This window comes from Rhopalosiphum maidis, chromosome 1 (assembly GCF_003676215.2).
Source record: "Rhopalosiphum maidis isolate BTI-1 chromosome 1, ASM367621v3, whole genome shotgun sequence".
Classification (NCBI taxonomy): domain Eukaryota; kingdom Metazoa; phylum Arthropoda; class Insecta; order Hemiptera; family Aphididae; genus Rhopalosiphum; species Rhopalosiphum maidis.
In genome coordinates, this window is record NC_040877.1 from 38,658,819 (window position 1) to 38,682,567 (window position 23,749).

Genomic DNA, 23,749 nt, shown 5'->3' on the forward strand with positions numbered 1-23,749 from the left:
TGTTGTTGGTTCATTATGGTTTTAAAAAGCGAAAGTTAATGTAATAGTATAATCATTATATGCCATTATTATCGTATCATAAAAAAATACAAAACATTTTCTCACATTATTTTTCGAAAACGATTACAAATCATATTTAAAGTATCTATTAAAATATGAAATGTATACAAAATTATATAGAACAATATTTAAATGTTTTCTAAAACATATCTTCTGTAATTTAATAATACTCGTATTAATATTACGAACTAATGATATGTTCCATAAAGTATTTACATTGAAGTATTATTACTGAAGTTAAATTTTTATTATTATAATATAGGTATATAAATTTTAGATACAGATTATAATAATAATTATTTTGTTATCTTTTAAATTGTTGGGTATATTTTATAATGCTTCATAAATCAATTTTAACAGAGATTTGTATATTCTATTTGTATTTTGTATATTATTATTTTTTCATTTCATTTTATATATTATATAAACAATATAAATTATATATATATATTGTATTTTTATTATGGCCAACACGAAGTATTGACATGATGTTATTAGTTGTATACATTAATACAAACCATTGTTTGGATTAGGTGCATTTAGTTTGCATGCATGAAATTTATCTATCTATAAGTATATTAATACAATGTCATAAAAAAATATAATTACGTAGATTTTTATTCATAAAAAACGTCTTATTAATATTAAGCTTATATGATGCACTTATGAGTTTTTATTATAGTTAGATAATTATAAATGATGCACTATATGACGTGCAAAATAGGTAAAACTCGAAGAAAAAGAAACACTCAACCGTGGTAATGTCGTCGTATATACTTATTAATTATGTAACGCTTCTCATTAAGAAGTTATTAAAAGATAAATATTTAAATGTTAATAGTAATCGCATAATGAATTAATAGAGAAAGTAAAAAAATACTACAGTAAAATATATTTTACATTATATATTTTCCTGGATTTAATATCTTTTCTTAGATGAATTATTATTACTAAAATAGCTTGTTTTAAGGTTTTATAATTTTTCAAGAGGATGTCAAACACCTGCTTTTTGAGCTTTTAGGTGTATAAATATAAAATTAATTTTAATAACATTTTGAGAAAAATTTATACCATAATTTTTAAGTACTAATTTAAAGTACTTAACTTACAAGCGGTTTCATTTCAATGACAGTATTATTGTTAGCTGTTGCGAAATTATATGGAAAAATAGTTTCTCGCTTAACAGAACCAGTCTTTAGTCTAAAAACTAAATTAATAAACAATAAATAAAATTATAATATTTAATGTGTTGTAGAATTTTATTTTTTTTTGATATAATTTGATAACATTTTTATTGTATCAAAACCAGTTATTTTTATGTGTATTAAACTTAGAAATTTTATTGTATTTATTATATTAAATAAATAACAATACTATACAACACAGCAAATATTGTCTTTTATATCATGTAAAAATTTAGTTTCTTAATAATGATTGTAGCTTGAGTGGTTCATTTTTAAGCGAAATTGTTTTTACAAACAATTTAAGGGCATGCGGCATCTTCTTATAGAAAATTAATTCATATCTATAAAATAATATTTAAATATAGTTCGGTATTCATTTAACAGTCTGTTTTTGAGATAATTAATTTCTAAAATTTGAAATTGCCCAAAATTAAATCAAATGATTACTAATAATAAATTATAATATCTTAAAATTTTATCATATCAAATTAATATTATGATTACCGAAACTCATTTTTATGGTAGTTATTTGACTATGACGTGTATACCTACTATATTATTATAGCAAAAAATTATATTTAAGATATAATGTTAAAAAAAAAAATAAGAAATTACTGTACATTTTTATACTGTTTTTGAATTGTTTAAAATTATGATTGCATAAAAAAAAAATATTATTTTCTAAAATAATTGTATTAATCTGCTTCATCACGCGTTTGTTAGATTTAAATTTTAGATCATCTGTATTCAATCAAGCATACAATTTACTATATAACATAAGATATTTCATTAGGTAAGAATAAAGGATGCAAATAAAATAAAATATACGGACAGAATACAGTGATTGGGTGTTAGGCATTTTAGTTTTTGTCTTGCTTCGCTCATCTTGGCAATCAGCATAGTGTTTTAGACTTTATTTACTGTTTATATGTCTTAATATATAGTTTGAAAACAAGAATAAGTCATCGCATTCCAGAAGGATTTTAAAGTGTTAAGAATACAATAAAACGTATTTGTTAATATTTATTTTTAAAATTAATTGCTTATAATATAGAAACAACTTTATAAAATAGAATATTTATTGTAAAGTAAACTACATCCCACCATGCGTGTTGCTATAATTAGACATAATTTAGTATTCTCTACATAATGCATATAGTTATTTGTCGAAAAATACATATTAAACAGTGACAAATAAAAATAAATAATATTATAGTAATATATTGTAATTATGAAATAAATGTACAGTTAAGTCAATAATTTCAAATCTTTGGATTAAATAAATGTAGTTGTAAAATAATGCAATAAGTTTTTTTTAATCGCTACGAGGTATGGTATAAATGTTCATAGATACCTAATACAGTTATTTAGTGTTTGATTATTTTCTTAAACATTATTTAAAATACGAAAATTATAATAACGTTGCAAAATAATACATATACTTATAAGAGATTTAAAGTTTTACTATTCTTACTACTACTAGTAACGTGGATTACTTTGAGTGACAATTGCATTACATTACCTAATATATTTTGGTTTGAACATAGCAATATTAGGTTGTGATCACCTCTCCAATACGCTCATATTACGTGTAATTTCGGTGCGTATATTGAAAAAAAGAACGCGATCAATGCATTGTAGTTTACAGAGCTCTTATACGTATATATAATATATTATACTGTATCTACATGAACAGCTGAATCCAATTAATCAAGACACTACGCGAGGTCTTATATTATGTTCGTATAGCGTATGTATAAATATGATATACATGCGTGCGGCAAATAAAACCCAATATATACCTATAGCATTATTCACGTTTTTACACCCACCGAATGTGTTAATGTGTTAAACTGTGGTAATTTATTTATTTTTTTCAATATAAAGAACTACATAATATGACGTACCTACATCATAATAATATAATACAAGTGGTTTGAAAAAAAAATCGTTTAATTCATATATCATCCAGACTCCATAGTATATTTATATATCACCTCCGTGTGCATAGCACCTACGTCTCAACGGTGTGAAAAAAAGTCGTCTAGATGATAATTGTAATAACTGTGTGTAATTATAATAAATAAAAAAAATAGTTGAATGTGCATGTAAACGACGTACATTTATACTGTATATAAGTATTTACTATATATTATATAATATATATCCACCCGCAGCACTGGTTGACTGTACGACATACACAAGGTTGTCGATTCTATGGCTCTCGAGGCTGCAAACAAAATTTATCGAGTGGTCTTATACGTCACGGTATATATACCGTTTATATACCTATACACGTAGGGCCAACGTGTCGAGTGTCCCGGAGCAAATGACATGTACGCGTCGTGTGCAGGGTATATCTAGCATTCTAGCTCATATGCAATATATGTATATATATTATCTACATATGGAATGACCTGGAAAAAAATAATTCAGAAGTGCGTAAATATAGACAATGCATTCAATGTGTGTTGTGTATTATGTATATGCTTACGCGGAATAGAGAAAGGCTTTGGACTTGGTGTAATGAGTTTTTGCTGCAGTCAGTACTTATAACTGGCTACCGGCTACATATAATATACCTAGTGTAGGTACCACTAATATGGTAATGTATTCGGCGGCCCTATAGGACGAGTTTTATGAATTTCAAATACAGGGTGGCTCTCTAAGTCTGATCATTTCCATTTTTTCCTTCGATAATTTATTGACTTATTCAAAACATTATTTTTGAAATTTTCAAGTACTATTCTTCAGGACTATATTTTAAAGTACTTGGATTCCTTATTTCATCATTTAAGATGTGTCCTTTGATGACACATACTTCTTTTTTCATTCGAGACCTATCTTTTTTACTTAAATTTGTCTTGTATTAAACCAATTTTTTTTGAAAATTTTGATGTAGATTATTCCTAAATTGATTTTTTAATGAGTTGTTTTTTAAGTCATCAAATTATTATAATATAGTCATTAAGGAGGGGGATGCTCTTAAGCATGCTGGATGAATCACCATGTACAGCATTGCTCTGCGCAGATCTCGTCCGGGGTCGACGTTGAATTATTTAATATGATGCAGTGAATGTTTTAAATTATTCTTGTTTGTTATACTATCTGCTCACTTTGAAAATTATATCTCGTGACAAAATCTACATAGTTGTTTGTTATTAATATTATAAGTTATAACCATATCTGAAGTATTACGCGTGTAAGAACGCGTAGTACACAGAACGGACTAATAATTTTTATTTGCTTCTCAGTGTTGATATTTGATTTATCCAATTTTTTTGTTGTATGTTCTCAGTTTGCGTAATTATTTCAATGTTTATAATGTAGTATAAATGTATCATGTCGCATGTATTTATTTAGAGATTACAAATTATTGCAATTACAACTATATAATAAATTGTTAATGTATGGTTGTATTATGTGTTTACAGGTGATCAGATGATGTCGTCCATGAAACCGGCTCCACTGCAGTTTGTCAAGCTGGCACCGTCCGATCTCTATCGTTCGGCGCAAGACCAGCTGAACAAAACGGCTGCAGTGGTCGTCAAGCCAAAACCAAAAGAATTTGATGCCGACTGGCAATCGGTGAGCTTCTGTTATAATAATAATGCATTATTATGTAATAAAAACTGCTTACAATTTAATATATTACTATGGCTTAAAAAATTATAAAAATAAAAAAAAATTCTTACGAAACTCGTTAAATTTATATTTTATTAAATAATATATTATATAATATGTATTAATGATTCGAAAATTTTTTAGTTAATTAATAATTTATAAATACTTATTAGTTATATTAAACTCGATTATTGTTTATATTATACGACCTCATTCGTAATTTAAACATATCAAATAAAAATCAAGAATATCTGGTTAGTATTAAAAAAGACACTGAAATAATTATTAAGATAATATTGGCTTAAAAAAAAAAAAAAATTGTTAAATTATTTGAATTTTACTATTCTAAAATAATGATATAATTTATAGTTATAAAATGATCGCTAGAGTAGGGCATATATTGTAAGTATTCTAATTTGTTGTGGAATGATAATACTGTATGATGTATTATAGATTTATAAATTTATGAACCTTTTTTATATTATGAAAGTAATAAAATCACTATTCAGTAGCTCTGCAGTATAATAATAGCGGTAATATGACAACTAGTATTGTAATAATTATCATCGCTGCGCGAATTAACTGACGCATATATATATATATTATATGTATAAAGATTACACTATTATTATGTTTATTCGCAGGACTTGGACAATTGGAAAAGTAATAGGAGAAAACAACAGGAGCATATCATTGAGCGACTGGTAGAGGTGAAGAAATTTGAAACGGATAGGTTGGATGATGGGTTCCGGAAAAGGAGCAAAACGTTTAACGAGATGATACAAGAAAGGTAAGGGTAACCATAACTGGTCACATAATTTCACGGGTCTACGTCTCTTTTGAACATAGCTATTTCATATTTTCCATTCGATTTTATAAAGGATTTTACTTTTTATGTAACATTTAAAACAAAAAATGAATTTGTACAAAAAACAAAAAAAAATATTGTTAAATTAAATTTATTGACATTTACATTATTATTGTGTGTACATACAATACACATATAATATAAGTAGTCATTCAAATATCTATACCACTGTAGTCGTCCTAAATTGATGTTTTTGTTTCGTAATATTTTTTATTTGTAATCGAAGTCATCATATTTATAAATAAGATTGCATTTAATATCCTTAGAATCTAAAATGAGGAAATGATTGAACTATAAAAAAAAATTATGATTGATGTAATAAAAAATCTAAAATAATTGTATGCATAAAAAATGTATAAAATCTATCCTTCGAAAATAAGTTTTATGTGCTTAAACCATATAAATGTATGCAGTAACGTACTTTATTTCATAATTTTGTTTTGTTTAATATTATATGTCCTAGCCGCAGTGAAAGTATTTTAAAATTGTCTTGTAGGTTTATTTATCTTTGATGACTTATTTCATGGTTGTATATTAATATTATTTTATACAATGTATTGTAAAAGTAAATTGGCTTTTAATTGGCTTAAATGGCTATTCGGTATATTATGTGTATAAATTATATTTATGTATATATGAATTATATTTATTCAATGATTGTTTTAACCATATATTATTTGGAACTCCGTGGAAGTAAAAAATAACTACATTTCAACAAAAATAAATTAACAAAATATTTTCTAATTACTATATTTATTAAATTTTTTATTTTAAACAAAACATGATTTTCCCAAGATATAAAATTAATATGATTAATTATTCGTTTTCATGTTAAATTAACTGTATAGTTTTATGTGGTCAAATAATAGAAGAATAGTTGTAGATTACGTTGATTACGTCAATTGTGTGATTTAAAAACTATTATTTTTCAAATCTTAATAACTGAAAATACAAATATTTTACATTTAATGAGATTTGGTTAGATTATATAATAAATTATTATTTAATGTCTAATAATTAAAATATATAGTGTTAAGTGTTAATGCAAGTTATGATAATTATTATTGTTTATTTTTAAAAATTCTTAAGCATTGATAATGTACTAAATGTATGATTTATTTAAAATAATAAAAATAATAAAGGAACTTAAAATTTTGAAAATACAAAAATAAATTTTGAATTTATTAGATTTCTTTTCTAGAATTGTATAATACAAATATACAATGACTCATTAAATGTATTGCTATTACATAAACATAAATAATTATAACTAATGAATATTGTGGTGTCTCATAAGCGCTGCAGGTTAGTAAATAATTATGTTAAAATAGTTTTGTTAAAAACAAAAATAATAATAACCAAAAAACTGAAAGCACACATTTTTTAATAAAACTATTTTTTGTCCATTTTTTTATTAAGTTTTCCGAGACCCCTCGCTAATGCAGACTGTAATACGAAATAGCATTTATGCTGTACGTTCTATAAAATACATGTAGGTACAACATCTTTCGAAAATGGCTGACTTATCAAAACCTATATGTAGTAGTAGTTATCGTCCAACGATAAACAAACGTTGTTTTTCAGGTCGAAAAACGATCCATTGACGTTCTCTTTCTATTCATTTTAAAAAGTGTGAAAAATAACGTCATATTATATCTCCGAGGACATGAAACGCATATTATGTATTCACAATTAATTCACAATACACATGTCTGAAAAGAAGAATATTATATGATATATGTGTAATATAACCACCGTGTGGTTGGATATATCTAACTAGTGTCTAACTATTGGATATAAGAGTCAAATGTCGACATGATGCTGGTAGGTCCGGTAGGAAATAATATTATTAAACGTCAAATACAAACGAGGAAAACCGTTTCTCGTTTCGATTCTGCATTATTAACACAAATATCAAAATAAAAGCAGTAGCTATAATTTACCTTCGAAATTCACGGGAATATAATATATGTATGTAATCGTGAGGATAGTAAAATTTCCATGTGTAATACGCCATATTATATTATGCGTGTAATACTCCGTTTGATATAACATACTCGTATAATATATAGGTACTGAGTTTTAGAATAATTTCCAAATAATTTGTTTTCCTTGTTATTCGAAAACCCAAAGCTTAAGGGCAGCGTGTATTTGTTGACTGTTTACAGATATAATCGTACATTATTTAGGTATTTTACGTTGTTTGGTTTTGGGCACGAGTTAATCATTTTGCATGATTATTATTATTATTATGTAATATGGACGGATTAACGGTATTTTGCTGTATCTTTATTCTATAGTTTTATAAAATAACATAAACTGGGTAAGTCGCTTTGCTGTATAGGTTTCAACTCAAGTTTCAAGTGAACATCATCAACGACTAGGTCACTGTAATTGATACGTTAAATTTTAATTCAAATTTTAATGATAAATATTACATAAGTAAGACATTTTTGAGAGAATACAGCGTGTCAGTATTTAATTAAATCTATAATTGTATATATTTATAGCTACAAAATAATTTTCAAGTTTTTACGACTTTTCAAAATTTAAACTTCAAACACTTAAAAAAAAAACTGCTACTGTATTTTAAGTATTTTTATTTTTTGTAAAAACAATTTATGAGGAACGAATTTAATTTTAAAAATATTTGAATTTCAAACAAATATTTTATTATATATTTATTGAGAAACATTACAAGTCTAGTAAATTTTAAATGTTTAAAAAGACTCAAAATACTTTTAAAAAATATAATAAAATACTTTTATCATTATCAAAAAATGTTAATATTAATGTTTGGTGAAATTTTCAAGTTTCTATAGTTATTTTTTAAATTACAACAAACGAAAAATAAAATAAATTTCATCGAAAACTAATTTTTCTCAAATATTTTTGTTTTCCGTAATTGTTTTTCCCAATTATTTTAAAAAAGATTGGAAACTTTTTCTTTTGACTCCTATAAAGTGCCTAACCTAGGTACCCTAGATATCATTTAATATTAAAAATCACGCTTAAAATTTAAGTTTGAAAATATACTGGCCATAAAGGTGATACCACACAAAATTAAACATACATCATTGTACATCATTGTAAAACTAATGCATTCATTGTCTTGAATTTTGTCAGAATTTAAAATCCAATTTTAATTTTCTAATTTTTTGTTGGTTGATATGTGATAATAATATTATCATTGCCATATTTAAAAATTTATCTATCGCTATTATGTTTATGTCTGTGTAATACTAGTGCACAACAGCAATGTTGGTGCCACATGTGTGTACTTCTCAAAGGTCGACCGTTGCTACCGTGTTCATATTAAATTATTATCATACAATTATATTGATCGTAAATGCATTTTAAATATTTTATGAACAATTTTTCATTCGGACACGTATATTGTGCTTTAATACATAATTTGAATATAGGCACAGTGATGGATAAAAAAATAAAACTTTTGTTGTAGTTGTTCTCGTATATATTGTGTTCCAGGTTATAATTTATACACACCTAACACCTTTATCGTAACGCTATTGATTATCAGTGTAAAAATATGTGCATATAGGTATTTTATTCGAGGTCGTTTTTTTCTTATTTACTTATCACTATCAACTCAGACGGTTTTTTTTCAGATTGGTTTTATAATATTATTTACAAGATTTTCTCGCACGAGTGTATACTATTAATTTATCCATTACAAGTATCTGCTGCTGTAGGCTGTAACTATACTGTATCTGTTTTTTACTCGGTTATCAAAATAATAATTTTTTAATATTATTAGCAAAATAATATAATTAATTCTATAATTAGGTATAATATTTTGTTTTATCGCTACATTTTAATTATTGTTTAATTTCCATTGTAGTTGTTAACGTTGAGTTATGGTTTTTAATGAAGATGCTCCTAATTGCCTATATACATACCTAATATTATATAAATAATAATTATCTATAGTTTATTATACTCTATGATTATAGTGTGAAATGCAAAAATATTACATTTCATTGATATAACATATATAATTGAACGGATACAATTGATGTGTGATTTTTGTTAACTGGGACAATGTACAGCTAATGACTACTAAGAAAAAAACTCCGTTCTAGGTATAAAAAAATGTATAGATATGTTTTTTTTTTGTTTTGGAAATTTACGCAAAAAACCGGTTGAGTAGACTCTCGTGAGAATCTCTACACTATATGGTTGTGTTGTACAATGATAACGCACTATGCATGTTAAAATACTGTAACAGCAGTAAAGCTAAAAGTGCCGTGGTTATAGAAGCAAACAAATATTTACCTACAATATATACTTTACCAAAAATTAAGTTTAGAATTTTTTTTCGATTTTTATATATTATTGCGTCATTCGAAGAGAATTCCTTATATTTATTTATTTACTGACGCAGTATTGCATATATATTAAATATTATATCAGTCATTACTCATTATTATTACATTTTATAAACAAATATATGTACATACCATTACCATTACCATTGCTCTATGGTAAATACCCATAAAACTGATTATAATATGAGTGTTTGGTTTTGATATTCGAGTTATTAAACGTGAAACTTAATCGTATTAGATTGTACAAACATCGATATTTTCATTACCGAATCATTAGAATACATGTAATTTATAATTTCTTGCTTTAAATTATTTAGTTAAATTTCGGTGTTTTTATTTGCATTATTTGTTGAAATGTGTTTTAAATTTATTATTCTCAAAATTATGTAGGTCAAAGGAATGATAATATTTGATTTTTAGGTCGTTAAAACTTTAAAACTCGATTGGCGGTACCTATATTTATGTAGGTATATGTGTACACCTGTTCAGTCGTACCTATATAATAGTGGACGTGATTGATAAATTAATTAAACTAGCATAATATATCTGGTTGATTGGTAACACAGTTATTATATTACATTCGTGCAAACATTTGATCTATTTGTATCTTTATTCTTTACCCTCGCATGGATTTTGTTAAAAAAATAATAATAATTATTGTTTGGAGTTCAACGAACGCGTTTAACCTATCGGCGATACCTATAAAATAAATGTATATACTGCTTGTATAAGTATTATTGGTCTTGAAAGTTTTCAGTAAAATCGGACGTGCGTCCGACCTTGAATGGTCTAGAGGAAAATGTATTACATCTAGTCTTGCACACAAAGTATTTAAATTCAAATTGAAATTTTTATTCACAGTATACTTTTACCTTAGTTTTATTATGGGTTGAAAAAAATATCTAAAAATATTTCAACAATTTTTCAATCTTTTAAAACATTTTTAAATTATGGCCACTCAATTTCCAATTAACACATAATGTAAATTGGCGTGCAGTGTTATGTGCCACGTAAGTGTTAAACCCCTTGTATATATGTGGAAGATAATTTGCTTACGATAAATCGAGTAGTATAAAATTCATAATTTTATTTTTAAGAGTTAAAATTTAAACTATATTAAAATAATTATAGTGCTTTAATTTTTTAAGAATCAATTTTTTCCAATTTTTTTTTTATTTATTAACTGTAAAAAAAATTATAAATGTAGGTACGTTTTAAGTACAAACTTAGATAAAAATATAAATATTAATAATTTATACAAACTGTGGTAAAATTATAGATACGGAATTTGGATACAATTATAATATCTTTTATCGTACCATTCGTACCTATATTGCATTGATGTAGTATGCGAAATGCATTCCTCCTTATTATATCTAGTGAAATCAGTTTTTATATAAACAGTGACAAAAATACATAGATAATCAAATTTAAATATGTAAATTTATTAAAATAATATGTTTTAAAAACAACGAAATAATATTGAATTTTATACAACTTGGCTTTTTATAATTACTTTTTAAATTGTTTTGGTTATTGTAACTTTATTAATTATTTATTGAAGATGTTTAACATTATGTTATATTAGTGTAAGTAAATTAATATATTATCAATGTTAATAAGTATTGTATTAAATAATTTTTACCCATTTTTAATTTTATTACAGTCTTGCGCATTAGTATATATTTATAATTTTGTTGCAGTTTATATAATTTACATTTTAAAAAAGGAATATTTTTATTACAAGTTTACACATAGTCTTTATAATTCTCTCTATCTATATATATTTTTAAGATAGAACTATATACATCTTACCTAGTTAGTAGTTACCTACCTATATGTACCTATCTGCTTGTAGTGTGATTGGAACCTTTCAATAGGTAACGAAAGATGTCCGTGGTCTTGGCCGATGCGTGATTATGTAATAATTCCGCTGATATATTTCCGTCGCATAATAGGTATAATATTTTATGGCCGTTTATGGCAATCATCCGTGTATGGTGTATAATATTGTCTTTCTCCGTTTTATATTATCGTCTGATTGAATCGCGAACACGTGGGCTAGCCTAATAATTTTTTGCCACCACTTATAGTTATGTGTTTGCGCGTGATATTTTAGTTATAGCTGGTATATGTACCAATATGGCAGTATACACATACTTGCTGCACGCGTGCATAATATAATATCTAAATTGAAATCGCGGCGATAGAGGCGTGGAAAAATCACTATATACACCTGACATGCAAATAATATAGATATTCACATAATACTTCAACTTTCGGGGATAAATATTACGTATTCCTATAATATACATTATACATACCTATGATACCTGTACATTTTTTCCGTCCACAATGCTATTATGAAATTCTACACAAATTATATAGGTACATTCATCCGGTCATTCACCACTCTGCTGATCAAATAACAGGTATAGATTATCACAGAGCTCTGAAAAATCGTTGTACGATATGTTATGTTGAATATTGTTGATGATCTCAACAAAGAAAAGGGCGTAATTTTGTTTTTCAAGTAACCAATAACAATAATTATTGCAAAATCCGTCAAAATCCGTCAAAATTAAGCAATAATATAAGGGGAAAAAAATCCAAATCCAGAATTTAACTTTGAAAACTTTATATTAATATGTCATTTATTATTTTAATCTTGGAAATTTGCGTGTACAGGCACGCTGCAGCTTTTGTGTCAGTATCATGCATAAATTTTGGGTTGTAACTGGATAGAAAATTGAAAAAAAAAACACAATAATTTCAGTTACATGTGTATAGTATTATATAATGTCACTTATATTATATTAAATCCGTCGAGTTTGAACGACGGCTAAAATACACATAATACATATATTAAACAGATATGTCGGAGATCGTTGCTACAACTGACGTAGTCTGTACCGAGTGCCGACCTCCTATAATGATTATGATCTTTGAGTCTTGCATGCGTTAGTGTAATATAATATATGTATATTATAATATACGGTCAATTGCGTGTGGTTCTACACGCCATCGTCTCTTTTCTGATTTTCTGCGTTCTTACGTCTCTTAATTAGCATTATATATTTTTTTAGTTCTCACTCATTGTTTTTTCGTAGTTTTTTCTTGTCGAAAACCGTCGGCCCGTGCATACACACGCATTGCGGCTGTGTAAACTTATGGCGAAATGGTCGTTGTGCAGCGGTGGTTTTGATTAGATCGGCTATTCGATTATTGCAGTGCGCAACAACGAAAATCGAACGAGAACGGCTTGATGTAATATAGCCTTGTTTTTAATTTTCAATCACATTCTAATGTTTATATTATTATTATAAATGTTCGTTATTATGTCGACGCGTATATACCTACATAATAAACAATACCGCAACTCCCTGCTTTACACATCCTATTCTCGTTACCGAATGATTATTCGAATAGAGTTAATCCTATTGGTCCTTCCTCTGGCCGTGACACTTTCCACCAGTATAGGACATATTATTACTAATCCAATTTCATAGAAAAATCGACTAAAACGCGACTAATTACTGTAGCGGCAATGACTTGTTTAGATACAGTCTATATAGTTTAGTCCATTAGTAGTTATATATGTATATTTTTTATTGGGCCAGATATATGCATTTTTTTCGTTTTACACGATTTCAATGTGTTAAAATATCACTCGAAGATAACTTTTCAAAATTAAGTAATTTCAAGGATGGCGTAAATAAGCTGTCGAGTTAATATTTATTATTTTCTTCCATTGTCACTGAATATATATATTGACTAAATGTTCGTAAAACCAGTTTAAAAAACAATGTGTCCATATAATACATATTGCAGTGAAAAATAACTTGTCAAGTCACTTAGTTAACAAATGATAGTCGTGTAAAAAGTTTTGAAAACAATTGACTTTAAATTTATTATCAAATTGTCATTGTCCAGACATGTCTTTATATTCAATATAGTTTTGGATATACTGGAAACTAGAGTATAAACAATATAATTGTCTCATGTACACATTAAGTACTAAAATCTTTTAAAATATCATAAAGAAAGAATTGCGTTTTAGTTTAAAAAGTTTCTATTAAGTTTGTGAAAACATGAAATTTAATATCTCCAGTTGTGATATTCCATAATACATAGATACATCGAGAAGAGAGATTAATTAAACGTCTTCACGTCTTAATTTTGCGGTAGTTGTTGCATATAGTCGAACGCCGGTAGCTATTTTTATGCGTTAACTATCTGTAGATAATGTCAATAAGTTCAATTAGCACGGTCGGTGCTTTCTATATATATGTATTTATTATATACAATACATTTTCTTTGTATATAACACATCTGAAATCGCTATTATTCGCGACTATTTGCTCTCGGCAGGAGATGCTGTAGATAGCAGGTATATATTTCATTATTACCGAATATTTTCACATCTTTATACCATCTTAGTCATTGCTACTAATGTGTCTATTGATTGGCGAATTTCGTCGTCTTTACGCACGGTAGGTATACCTTTATATTATTAATATAATAATATATTGCCCATGTACATGAATGACCCCGCTTTCTTTCCGTGTGATCAATTATATACATATTTTATATATAGGAGCTGTTATATTGTATAGGCGCCTCGTGCGTATAGATCGGTCGGTAGCAAATTACTTTTGAACTGACGTGACAATCAATAGATGATGGAGGTGGGAGAGCAAAGAAGCAATTTTTTTAAATTTAATATAAAATCATCGCGGCTGCGACGGCAATATTCAGGCTAACAAAAACGATAATGGGAATTAAATTATGTAAAGTTGCATTACTACATCAGGGCATATGCACTGCAGTGCAGTATACAATAGGATGCCAATTAAAGTGGCTAGGTGAAAGTTGTATTATGATATATCCAGGATTATGAGAGAATTACAGTTCACAAACCAAAACGACTCACGTTCTAATAATAATAATAACAACGACTCACGACGATACGTAGACATACACACATAATAATATTAAATATAACAGTATACATAATATTATATACTATAAATATAAATCGGTCAGTGCGTTGAGCGCAAAACGACAAATGTTAACATATTATAATAATGTGCTGTCGGGCCAATGTGAGTTTCCAAAACGAGTTTATGCCGCCACTGTTATTACCTAAATGTTTTTTGGGATCACGACTCCACTTGAACACGTTTACGCCCTGATTAGTCTTCATAGACATTTTTGTATATTTTTTCTGTTGACTTGTCTGAATTAAAAAATACATAAACTTGTTTTTTATTAATCATATATTACTTATATTTGCATGTTGTTTCTACAGGGGTAGGAGCGGTCGATTGAGGAGTTTACCCGCACTGTACCAGGACGACGACGACGGTAATGATCTCAGCGACCTTGGCCTGAGTACGAGCAAGAAGAACTGCGTCGACGACTATGATGAAGATGAGATGCTACGGAATCACACAACAGAAGACCATCGTAGTCGTTCGAATGACAGCAATGTCGAGGAACGAGTGCAGCATCAATTCGATTGCCGAACCGAAGACCTGGCTGAAGAGGATCGCGAGGACGAAGACGTATTCCGTGGAGCCAAAGAACCCGCGGCTGTGGCCGTCAAAACGGCAACAGTGCAGACGGTTGCCGCTGTCATGGTGGCGGCGACCGAGCCGAATGTAGCCGAGAACGGATACGACAAGGCCATTAAAGACTACGTTGATTTCGCTGAGTCCAAGCGGACTTCCGTGGCCAAGTGTGAAGAACAGCCGCTGCTGTCTCGTAAGCCCGCCGTAGCTGAGATAAGGCGTCGGATGTCAGCGCCCAAAATCGAAGAGAAAGTCATGTTGCTCAAGACGCGATCGCAATCCACAAAAGACTTGAACTCCGCCGCCACCAATGAACTGCCCAAGGTAGACATTGTTAAGCGCCGGGAGATATTCGAGAAGATTTGTTTGGAGACTAAAACTACCGATGTGCAGCACAATATCGTGGCTAGACAACCGTCACTCGCGAAAAAGAAATCTCTCAAAGTACCGCCGACATCATCGCCACCGGCAAGTGTTGCTGCTTCTGTCACGGATGATTTTTCGGAACAAATGGTCGAAGATATCATATATCCACCCGAATCGCCGTTGCCAGGTAAAATTTTCAAACGTACGCTATACCTATTTAACGATAGCTTTTTTCTACCAATATAGAAAAACATATGAATTTTAATAAGTACCTATACTTTAATAAACTGTATATTGCCTTTGTATAAATAATATTTTTTGAGTAAAAAATAAACAGTAATAATAAATAAAATATAAATAATTGGTATAGGTACTTATACACTTTTTTATAAAACTGTTCGCATAATGATATTAAAAAATTGGAAATGGTTTATTTTATTTGTATGATTATAAGGCTTGTTTAATTGTTAGTGTTATTGCAATAATTTTTTTATGAGTACACACAACATATATTACATTAAACAATGTGTACTTATACTAATAGGGTATTTTTTACGATTATTTAGAATATTAAAATTTCAACCATTATAATAATATATATTTATAACGGTATTTTCGTTTTTAGCAACAGATCCATCCAAGGCCGTTGAGCCACAAAGTGAACAGCAAATAACGTACAGTACCGAGGAAGAAATACTGCAACATCGCAATCTAGCCGTTGAATCAGAAATTGAAGACGAAATAATCGCAGCGGCGACGGAGGAAGAGATGATGGCCGAAGAAGAAAAACCCATAGTAGCACTGGAGAAAGAACGTGTTTGCATGGTGGAAGACGAGTACCACCATCACCTGCAGCACATTCGCCATCATCAGCAGCTTTCGTCCCTTTCCGATCTAGTCAGCCGGCACTCGATCGACAGCTTGGACCAGGAATGTGGTCACACAGCTGAAGACCCGGATGACGGTAACTATCCGGGTTCGTGTCTAAGCGCCGAAGACAGTGGCGTGCACACCGAGGACATGTCGAGTTGCGTGAGCCAAGCCGACGACGAAGAACGGTCCAATTTGCAGCCCAGTCCTGTGCTGCTGCAGCAGCCATCGAACGTCGTCCAACAACACGTCGACGACACGTATAACATGGTATATATAAGTATACTATACACATAATAATATCGTATGAGTTACACGTGACTGCGCTATATTGTATACCATTATTAGTACATATTGCACTATAGTGAGTTGTATACACGGCTGTCTTATATATTGCGTTTATACTAATTATGGACGAAAAGTTATGTAGGAACGACCTTTGTATGCTTGATATAGTTTTTAAAAAATATCATTTTATATTTTAAAGTATAGGATATTGAGAGAATCCTATAAAAATACCAAATACTAGTATTTAGGACATGTTACATTTTTTTTTCAAATTTTTTATAATATTTGTGACAAGTGGATCCACTTAGAATGGACAGTCACAGATACTTATTATATATTAAACGACAAACAATTTTACATAAGAATTAAACTTGCTCTGGTATTATACTGCAGCCTGTAGGATAAATTAGGTTAGGTATAAAACCAGCGATATTCATCTCAAAGAAAAAACAGATTTATAACACCATGTAATATATACATATACTTGTACTATTATGCACTCTGTTCTTTCAATTTATGCGATTCATAATACAAGAATATCAATATTATTTTTTATTATTGTTAGCCTGTATAGCATACAGAGTATATACCTGTATATTTTACTATACTTATAAATTTTTTTTACCTTTTCGATGCAAATGATTTTATTATTGGCAGATGTGGACCATGTTTCTATAATAAGGACACTGCGAATCACAGGAGCTTGGAAACTGCTAGTTTAACATTTTAATATAGGTACCTATCTAATGACGCACGTGCTTTGTAACTGTATAATATAGAAACTATCTATGTTTAACCAAAACCTCCACCCTAGTTTCTTATATATTACAATATTTTTTATGCGGTGAATAATATTATAATACACCGCATCACGCGGTTTAACGGAACGATTACACGATTTGATCGCAAACCGTAATGTCCCTCGATCGTTTGGATTATATTATTTTAACCACAAATTTATAAGGTTTAGCATATTTTGTAGATCAGTAATAATTTGAAATTATATATATAATAGGTTCGCTCGAATTGTGCTCTCACAGTAGACTGTAATGATTTATTATTTTACATTTTTTTTTTATGATTGAGTGAATTCTTAACCACTTTTTATTTAACGTATTTAAACCGACTTTTGACTAATGTCGATGTCTTTTTCAGGTACTTGAATTGACACCCGTCAACGCACTGGAACCACCCAAAGAGAAACCACCTCCACCACCTGTAGACGCGTATCCTGACGATGATAGTCAGGTACAACTTCCGCTAGAACCCGTAAGTATTAATTATTATTTATTACCTATAATTAATATATATGGTACTGAATGCAATATGTTATTATTGTGTGATGTGATACACAGGCCATGGACATCTTGGAGTCGGCCAAACGCATAAAGAAAGAAATGTGGATGAAACGTTCCAGTTTCCTTGGTCTGGAAGAATACACGAACGGTAATGCCAGCTACGAGCACGGTAAGTCTTCGATAAAACGATTTAGATATAAACAATCACACTTACAATGCCACATCGTATGCTTATGCTGTATATTATGTATTATAGATTTGGAAAATTTGAAGTCCAAACCCCCCGATTTATCGTTGTTTTTAGAAGAGGAGCGTCGACTAGAAAAACTTTTGTACAACCAGAACAAACCCGAACGGCAACCACATGATACCACCAGGGTTAGTGAAATTTGCGGTATTCGATACTTTATATCATACCATAAACGATAATATTCAATACACAATACGCAGAATGTTTCAAGGTTTTCCGTGCAACATTACAATAAAATCAAAAATAAAACCATAAAATCCTTGTTTTATTAAAATAAAAATTCAAGGACTTATTAATTAAATATCTAATTTAAAAGTATCGTACGTAACTACTTTTAAAAATCCTGCATTTGAAAAACGTTAAATTGGTTTTTGATTTTCACTTACTAGCATGTGCAGTTCTTTCTCGAAGTTTATAATGAAAACGTGAAACCTTCAGGAAATATCCTTTATAGTGCCGTGCATATTATATCGTAATCATGGTTATCTTGACATTCGTGTTTGCCATATATATATTATTTACTATAACCTTTTGTCTGAGTACAAAATTACGATGTTGCAGATTTACGAGAACGTCAACAATATTCCGTCACAGAACGTGTATGTAGACGACGGTGGTGACAGCGAGAGTAGTCAATATATGAGAGACATATTACAAGTAGAAGAACAGAGTCGATGTAATCAGTTGAAGAATAAAGCAGCTCAAAATAATATAGGTAAACGATGGTTTAAACGCCTTCACCCGTATATTACAACTTTTCCGATAATTGGTATTGAGAACAAAATATTTTATGTACTTACTATAATAACCAACGGGATTAAAAACGCAACGGATAAGACAATATTAAATACAAAATTGAAAATAGCCTGTTTAGAAAAAAATAAGTAATATTAGCATTATTTTTTTATAAATTGTAATAAAATGTCATTACTTGTCAATGATTGTCAAGTGTCATGAGTCAATAATAAATAATAATATATGTAGGTAGAAGGAGTAATTTTATCTAAAAAAATGTATTCTATTAGATTAATTATCTCGTCTTATAAAATTTTATTTTATTTTTTTTAAACTATAGAGAGAAATATTTGATAGCCCGCATTGAACTCTGTTCATCAATCTTATAACCTTAAATTTTAAACTTTTTTACTACTTATTTTAAACTATTATTTAAAATAAAATAAAAATATCGTAGTTCGATGTCAAAAGTCTTCTTCTTTCGCATAAAAAATATTTATCATAATCCGAAAATTCTACGAAACCTGAGTTCCTGTGTAATCATTTTAATATAATATACCATACCTACCGCCCCCCACCATAATCCAATCGTCACGGGCAGTATATTAGTGGACAATTATTATAATTAAAATGGCAACGGCAACTATAAAGTATAATTTTTAAATATCATACAATTGCAAAAAATTATTATTTTTAACTGGCCGTTATTCAATTTTTTTTTTAATTTGATTTGTGTGCTATCTGTTGGTTTTTAACCCAAGAATTTTTATTGGTTGGGTATTTTTAGATTAACAAAATATGTAACTAATTTACTAATTTACTATTATTCTTACATGTACTATAATATTATGAACATTGGAATATTTAGTTATAGAAGATAAATATAATATTCGACGTGATGAAACGTATTAATTGTTTGGTTTGTTGTAGGTGAAAAATTAGTGAAAAAATTAAAAGAACTCGAAGAGGACCTAAATAATCAAGAGTGCGCTCGGGTAGGATCGGCTCACTGGTTGCCGCCGCCCACCCGCCACTCAATGCAAGACATCTCATCATCTGCTTCTGTCACGAACGCCGGACCACAGCCACCGACACTGGACCACACTCAGTCCATGCCAAACTTGGAGGTGAGCTTCGTTTGATAATATTTTAGTTTGCTTGAACTTTTTTCGTCCGTCTATAAATTACTCCTAATCGCTCAGAGTTTTCTATATAATTATAATTCTTATAACAACTGTTGGCTTGTTAATTAACGCCTTAAAAAGTATACATATTATACAAAGGTAATATTATGTTCATGTCCTCATTCCTCATGCATATGTAACATTTACTCCTTTAGTCCTCTATCAGTCTTATACCGTGTAGAACTTTATAACTAACTCAAAACCATTTAAATATTTGATGAAAATGAAAAATGAGAAGCGATTAAATTAATCTATTACAGTTTTCTAAAATTATATGTATAAAAAAACTTATTGCTATATTAGTTGTAAAGAATATTTATGATTGAGACATACCACTGTGTAATATAGATATGTAATATACTAATATCATAACAATTAATAATTATATAATGAGTTATAGAGTATAGACTTATATAATAATAACCTAACTGCATTTTTTAAATTGATACAGATTTTCAGTGTCATTGAAATTTTTATTTTATATTGAATTTCCTAATTAAAGCTGACCTACCCAAGTTAGGTGAGGTTTATCAGCTTAGGTTATTTAATAAAACAGTCAACAAAAAATTAATATGATAAAACAAAATATGTTAAAATAATAGTATTCCATTTTTCTCTCACAATAATAACAATAATATACATTATTTATACATATTTACCAAAAATATTAAGTATGTATAATTTATCCTAGAAAATTAATAGCGCTTGTATTATGATATAGCCTCTGTGCAATTATTATGATTTAAAAAATGTAATTTAATGACGTATATGTATGTACAGTGTACATAAATATATACAGTAGAAGTATAAATATTACATGATAAATTACTAATCTACGAGTACATATTATAACATTACTATATTATGTACATTGGTGAAGGTGGAGCCCCCACAAAAAATACATTTTCAAATTTCCACCTTGTACGTATAATAATTTATGTATGATATCTATGATAATGGATATAAATATATTAATTGCTTAAAAAATATTAAATACTTAATCATTAATTGTTGTCACTTTTGTGCATTTTTAGCAACAGCAGCCTGTTCATAGCATCAATCAACCCGAAGATTTTACATGGTGTGTATCATTTTCGTATTATTTTAAGTTTTATACCTATTGATTAATTTAATACCTAAATGCATTTCATAACTTAATACTTGTACAACGTGAACACGATACGTGTGTGTAAAAAAAAGTTAGGTAGGAATACTAATTTCTTCTCTCTTTTGGCTATTTTGACGTCGAGTATTTCACATATTATTTACACGATATTCAACACCTACCTTTGATAAATTTTGTTTGGTTACCTCTCAATAAAAAGCAAATAGCCCACGGTGCCACAGTGGTGACGAATTAAACGAAAAACGTGTTAGTACTCAATACTTACTCGAAAAAATAAATATATCACATGCGCGCTGTAGTCGTGCGTTGTCTTGTTCGAATACTTCTAGTTGAAGTGCGGTGTGTGTTTGTTAATTTATTAATCACAATTTGGTGTTCACACTTGTTGCGCGTTGCGATCATATAGGACCAGGACCACGCTTACACGCATGAAATTAAATATTCATAATAATAAACGTACACTATTCATTATTATACTGTTTGAATCAAATCCGTTGTGTTTAACAAATCATGATTATATTTTAGGTCTTCTCAGAACGGTTGTCCTAGACCGGTCCAGCAGAACGTCTACGCCAAAAGAAAGCCGATTAATAGTCAGTCAGAAAAATATAATTACCAACATTGGCTTATTCAAGTAAGTCGAATCAAATTTCGTAACATAAACTATCTGCGGTGTTCGTACGATTTATATTGTTATGCATTATAACTATGCTTTTAGGAAGCAGAACACCGTCGTCTAGTCGACCGATGTAATCGTCAAGTGCCGCCCGGCGCAATTGCATCAAACCAACCACGATCGCGTACTAGGCCGGCTCTGCCGCCTCCTCCACCGCCGGCACACAACAAAAAACCTTTGCCCGACTCAGTCATTAATACCTTGACTCAGCGCGTGCAAGACCGTCTATCATTCAACGATTTTCACAGGTGATTATTCCGTTTAATGTTATTATATTGAAGACAAATGTACTTTATCGAACTCTATCTGAATTTCTAGAATTTTAATAATTTTCTCGAATGCTTGATAAATTCAAGTATTTAAATAATATGTGAAAAGTTAGAACAAAAGAATTAAAAAAAACATTCCTTGTCCAATATTGTGCATCATTCTTGAGTTATTAAGCTTTAAAAATGTATTTTTTATAAAGCAATTCGTAAAAATCTTAAATTATGGATTTATGAAAAAAGGAAATTATTAAAAGGTATTTATTTATAAAAAATAATAATTTCTAAGTTTATATTCGAAAATACACACACACGGATAATTGAAATTCAGAAGGGGTCAGCATAATGTACACATCCTACTTTTGTCTCTAAAATGACATGAGAACACTTGATTTAATAATGGATTCTGTCGGGTGCAACTTTTATAGACACGATCACATCACCAGCGATGCTGCTCCACAAGAATCGATGTTGAGCGTCAGTGGCAAGAAGAAGTGTTCGCACTGCGCAGTGGAACTTGGCCGAGGCGCCGCCATGATCATTGAGAGCCTGCAATTGTTTTATCACATTGAGTGCTTCAAGTGTTGCGTTTGCTGCGTACAGTTGGGCGACGGCTTAATGGGAACTGACGTACGGGTCAGGAACAAAAAGTTGCATTGTCACAATTGTTTTTCGAGTGATGATGGTACGTCTTGTTTGTTAAATGTTAATCACACCTACTTTTAATAAATCAGTAATCAAGTGGTCGCCGTGATTATAATATTTTGCCATTGATGTGTTTGCAGGAGTAAAATTCAGTTGCGTATAGGAAGTACGTAAAGTGAAATAGTATTAAAACATATAAAATACGAATTCAAGTGTTAAAATTTTTAAAAATATTTTATTTAATATGTATAATGTAATATTATATAATATTATAAAGAGAACGAAGGAGAGAGAGAGAGTAAAATTGTATTTTGTTGTTGTTGTGTTTTTTTTTTTTTAATTAATGTAAACAATTTATTTTTTAAATTTTTATTGATATCTATACTA

General features: G+C 29.1%; 1 protein-coding gene across 2 annotated transcripts in view; it reads left to right on the top strand.

Annotated features, from left to right (window-relative positions):
- The window catches only part of LOC113549008, a 51,241-nt gene extending 27,535 nt beyond the window's left edge, over nt 1-23,706 (top strand). Inside the window, exons 2-15 of one of the 2 annotated variants that reach the window (XM_026950143.1) lie at nt 4,678-4,832; nt 5,513-5,658; nt 15,397-16,211; nt 16,650-17,164; nt 18,338-18,451; nt 18,538-18,649; nt 18,737-18,858; nt 19,292-19,445; nt 20,396-20,592; nt 21,684-21,730; nt 22,301-22,409; nt 22,494-22,699; nt 23,146-23,402; nt 23,503-23,706. In XM_026950143.1, the coding sequence (XP_026805944.1) occupies nt 4,686-4,832; nt 5,513-5,658; nt 15,397-16,211; nt 16,650-17,164; nt 18,338-18,451; nt 18,538-18,649; nt 18,737-18,858; nt 19,292-19,445; nt 20,396-20,592; nt 21,684-21,730; nt 22,301-22,409; nt 22,494-22,699; nt 23,146-23,402; nt 23,503-23,525 (2,964 nt within the window). In that variant the 5' untranslated portion in view covers nt 4,678-4,685 and the 3' untranslated portion in view covers nt 23,526-23,706. Of the gene's footprint in view, nt 1-4,677; nt 4,833-5,512; nt 5,659-15,396; nt 16,212-16,649; nt 17,165-18,337; nt 18,452-18,537; nt 18,650-18,736; nt 18,859-19,291; nt 19,446-20,395; nt 20,593-21,683; nt 21,731-22,300; nt 22,410-22,493; nt 22,700-23,145 lie in introns of both variants that reach the window. The other variant, XM_026950142.1, reaches the window with a different exon arrangement.
- The last annotated feature ends 43 nt before the right edge of the window (nt 23,707-23,749 follow it).